Below are 5000 nucleotides of genomic sequence, written 5' to 3' on the forward strand. Positions count from 1 at the left end.
TGCGCGCAGCGGAAATGATGAGAGGAGAGACGAGAGGGAGGACTGAGAGAGGAAGAGAGCGAGAGAGGGGAGAGAGAGGAAAGATTTCGTGAGAGGAGAAGAGAGAGACATGAAAAGGAGCGGAAGATGAGAAAGGAAGAACAGAGAGAGGAGGAGAGAGAGAGACGAGAGAAGAGAGAGAGAGCGAGAAGAGGAGAGAGGAGAGAGAAGATGACGGATGAGATGATGATGATGAGAGAGAGGAAGAGAGAGAAGAGAGAGTACGAGAGACGCATGAGAGAGAGGAGGATGATGAGAGAAACGCACTATGTAGCGGTCTGGTGGGGAAGCGCACACAGCGAGTTGCGGTGACCTTCAGGATCGTTTTTCATCGTCTCGCATTTCTGGGCGAATCAGATGCAGTCTCGTGCGCGGTGTATAGCGAACGCTACACACACAATACACACCTACATAACAACACACACGACACTACACACGACACACATACCGGCGCTGCTGCGCGGCACGCACGGAACCGCACGCAAGCACTGCACGCACGCACGGCCATCGCACGCACGCCGATCGAAACGCAGCAAGCTACGCACGCACGCACACACACGCGGCGCGCGCACTCCTTCTCTCCCTCCCTCCCTCCCTCCCCCTCTCTCTCCCTCTCTTTCTCTTTCTCTCGCTCACTCGCTTTCTCTCTGTTGATGATAATAAGCAGCTTAGTAGGTAGACTACGACTCTGACGTTTTGCCGGTTGGGCGTGTCGGCGGGTGGCGTTATCTGTGTACGGCATCGTCCGCCTTATTTGCGTACTCGGCTCGGCGCGCACAAAAACTTCGCAGAAAGTCGGCAAACGTCGTTCGTCGCGACGACACGTTGCCCCGAGCGAATCGGAGGAATTTGTGGACACAGCGTATAATGTGGACAAACACACACCGCGGTAAATCCGCCGTCGGTTTAATAATGTCTTGTATAGGTAACCGATCTGCTGAACAGCAGTACTGCCTGATTCTTTGGCAGAATTTTTGTGCGTTCTGATCGGTGCTTTTGTTATGAAACGCATAAAAGGGCAGACCCGACGAGCATATGTACGCGCATGCGCGCACACTCACACAATCACGGTTACCCCTAAAAAATATGTGAAAACGGGTATACACTACGCGAAGGATCGTGTACGCACGCATGCACACGCTCGTAGTACACACATGCAACACTGCATGCGCACAGATACACACGCACACGCACGCACGCACCCTCACCCGACACTCACATGCAGCATTGCACATAAGCACCCACACTCGTGCACACACGCGCACGCTCACGCACACAGGTACACACAGCATCAACTTCACACACTCCTGCCACGCACGCACGCCCCACAGCGCACGCACGCACACACTCCCGCCACGCACACCCGCCACGCACGCACGCACGCACATATTCGTGCGCACAATGCTCGCTCTCATCCTGAGAATCTCGTTTACAGCTTAGCATGTCAACGTCGACTCCAGCGGTTGTCAACACGGCATGCTAGGCTCGTTGCCGCCGCGTGGTATCACACGGTATTAATCGCCGAGGCTTACAACCGCAGACGTTGTTACGTGGCAGAAAAAAGAGACTTTAGTCATTACGCCTCTAATCGCTTTCGCAAACAATAACGCCGATGCGTGTTTATATATTTGCAGGCGATATGCCCCTCTGGCGAGAGCGGCTTGGGAAGAAGGAGAAGGAGAGAGATCTACAAAGACCCGAATGAAGTCGAAGTGCCAGATACTGAAATTACGACTCATATAACAGTTTTATCTGATGAGGACGATGCGTACTTTGATAGATATAGATATTCAAGCGACTCTGTCAGCGGTAAGAACACCGAATGACTAGTGTGTTTCCATCCTGACCTGCTGATCCCATAATAATGCGTGTTATGTGTGTAACACGTTTCTGTGTTACTAGCGTGTGCGCAATTTCATCTGACACTCAATATTTCACGTATCAAGCAAGCCAGTATTTGCAACAGCAATTTGCACAAGCACATAAATTTTAAATGATAAATTTCGCGATATCAAGTTACCTTTTAAACGAAGTGCTTAATTTGGATAATTTTAATGATAGAAAAACGTTGGGAACATGTGCGAGTAATTTGTGCGTGTGCCAGCTCATCTTCACAATGCCGTATTTAACCCGGCACTAAAGTGAATTACCACTTAAAGTTATATAGTGAAAGTAGTTTCGGAGCGGAGGGTGTGAAGCAAATAGCTTTTTTCAGTGCGCATACTAGAAGGAGCCTTCACATACCGGATACGATTGGGTTTGCCTGTCACAGCATCGTAATGACGCGTGAACGTCGTACGTGATTGCTGCTTATATTACACGTGTTTGTTTTCACGTTTCTTTCAGAAGAAGGAGCTACGACTTCGCGAAAAGCATCTCACTGTGTGGCACAGAGCAAGGCTATCATCGTAGCCTCTCTACTAGGCGTTAGTCTGGTCGTCTTCTTCAGTCTGCTAGCGCTTTGCATTTTTCGCCAATGCAAACGGCAGCACGAGTAAACCAACGCCCCCTATAGATTAACGACTATATACGCCTTCTACCGGCGAGTTATATGCGCGTAATCGGGTCTACGTTAGCGTTTCGACAGCTAGAAATCTCTTGGATTACAGAAAAAGCGCAGAAACGTACACCCGATTTAAGGAAAGATTCATATAACTAGAGTCACAATCGAGTTCTGCTCACATTTAGCTGGCTTTCTGTGGGGTTTAACATCCGTGGCTGTGACGTCGCCGTGCGGCTGTATTACACACGAATAGTCACGCGATTATTTGCGCAATACAAACGTTTTGAAAACTCGAAAGCTACGCGTCGTATGTTACTAGTTACAAATCGAGGCCCGTGTCAACTTTTAATGCCAATTAAGATTAAATATGATTCGTGTAGCGTATGAACCACATACTGTATGTACGCTGTACTTGCTAAGTATAACCACGGCTCTTGAGGGTTACTCCGTCAACAAAGGCGGTTCAAGGCGGTTCACCGAAATGCGGCGTCGAATTCACGGGTTTTTTTTCCATCCGAGACGCCCGCCGTTCAACACGAAAAAAAACTCGAATTACAAACTGTCTGTAGAAATCGTCTTGCTTCTTAAATCGTGCTATTATGCCGAGGCGCTGACAGCCGACACCTTTATAAATCGTGCAACGCCCAATCGTACGATCGCCAGGTAACGGCCTTGATCCAGCCGAAACGCGTGAGCAAGCCAGCCAGCGCACGTGCCTCGATTTATTTTCTCGGATAATATAAAGGGTCAGTCGGGCTTAATAACTAATAACGGGTCACCTTAAACTCGTAAACGTCGATAATTGCCACCAACCATAAATAGCCGCAAGAACTCGTCGTGATCAAACGGTAGATGGCGCTCGCTTACCGACGATATATGGGCGTTTGTCGTACATATGAAGACCATAATTCTCCCTTTTCGCGACGTGCCGACACTAGATGGCGGCACCGTCGGAAATCGGTCCCGGGCTTCTCTTGCAGAGTAGGAAACCCCTAAAAAGCGATGCTTCGCCGAGTGCTAAAGCCAATCACAGAAACTATTAGAGAAAAGCCATAAAGATACGACTAACGTAATTCAGGGCGTTTGCCTATGTAGTCCTCGTGACGTTGTAAAAAATAATTATATCTTGTCAACGTCTGACTAACTTCTGTGCGGGCACAGGCTCCTGTATCGGGTCTCTCTCCAGTACTTTATTTCTTACAGCGGAGATCCGATATCCTTATCGCTCATCCTAACACATGTACCTATTCCTGATATTTTTGCTGAGAAGCAGTGTTCTCGCTCCTCGCCTGCCTACAGGTCGATATCAGATTAAACAGATTGTACTTTAGATTGTAAAATAACGATATAGATTGCTTTATTTACCTATTCTGATGATGATACTTGAAAGAGATATTATATATAGATTTACCCTATCCTGATAAATGATATCGATACTTTTCACTATTTAAATATCTCGTTTTTTATCGAGTACTGTATCGACAAAACATTTTGATGATCTCTGGACAGACACTTTCGTGTCCGTTCTATTTCACTGTCATTACATAACATGTGCGAGTTCATAACAAATCGCCTTATACGTACTATTGGTAACACCAATAGGTAACACTAGAAAACACGCATTGAAACCGTGAAATTTTCTCCACGTGTTTAACTATGAAGTTTGGTTTTAAAAAGGGAGATCTTATTCGCGCGTTCCATGTTTTTATCCCATGCGTCGATTCCATGACATTCAGGCTATTATTTGAGCGGCATTTATTTGCTGTTTTTCTAATGGAAGATTTTAAAATATCCGATCGAATATTTTAAGGATACGCAAGAATTCGAATGGGTTTCCAATATCAGCCATTAGAATAAACATCAACAATGTCATAAATTATAAATACGGTCGGACTATCCTACACTCAATACTGCAATTTTAAACATAAAAACGCTAAAATTATGATATCATGAACCGTGCAACAATCAGGTTTATTACTAACGTGTACCCTATGTTCAGTAGGTGCTAAAGGCGTCCCGTGCTACGACAATAAAGAGACGAAGAACACAGTAGTTGACCTTCTCTGTAGTTAGTTTGGTCTAGTTCGCTTGTTCTTCCATTAATCACTCACAGACTTTATCATCCCCCCTTAATACAATCACCGCCGGTGTTGTGAGATTGCTGTAACAGAAGAAAGTCAACATCCTGACATGTGACGTGTCCGTCTGTGAAAAATGAACAATGAATCAAATATATCTCAAATTATAATAACAAAATGTTTATGTACCGTAAACTGGCAGGATGATTCTGATAGGAATTAATGCTTTACTAAGCATTGGCTATAGTGCCATCGAGATCACAATTTCTAAATACCTGTCAAATGGCGAGTACACTAAAAGGTGAGAGTAAATGGTATCTGTGATTACACCTCCTGTTACTTATTCAGGCATAATAATCAAGTCTGTAAAAATGCAGGTC

The 5000-nt window shown here is 45.7% G+C and overlaps 1 protein-coding gene across 1 annotated transcript in view; it reads left to right on the plus strand.

Annotated features, from left to right (window-relative positions):
* LOC106807395 overlaps nucleotides 1-5000 on the plus strand; it is a 34615-nt gene that overhangs the window by 29093 nt on the left and 522 nt on the right. Inside the window, exons 16-17 of the mRNA XM_014809712.1 lie at nucleotides 1674-1848; nucleotides 2386-5000. The exon at nucleotides 2386-5000 is cut by the window's right edge and continues 522 nt beyond it. Coding sequence (XP_014665198.1) covers nucleotides 1674-1848; nucleotides 2386-2537 — 327 coding nt within the window. The 3' untranslated portion in view covers nucleotides 2538-5000. The remainder of the gene's footprint in view (nucleotides 1-1673; nucleotides 1849-2385) is intronic.

This window comes from Priapulus caudatus, unplaced genomic scaffold, assembly GCF_000485595.1.
Source record: "Priapulus caudatus unplaced genomic scaffold, Priapulus_caudatus-5.0.1 Scaffold212, whole genome shotgun sequence".
NCBI classification, from domain to species: domain Eukaryota; kingdom Metazoa; phylum Priapulida; class Priapulimorpha; order Priapulimorphida; family Priapulidae; genus Priapulus; species Priapulus caudatus.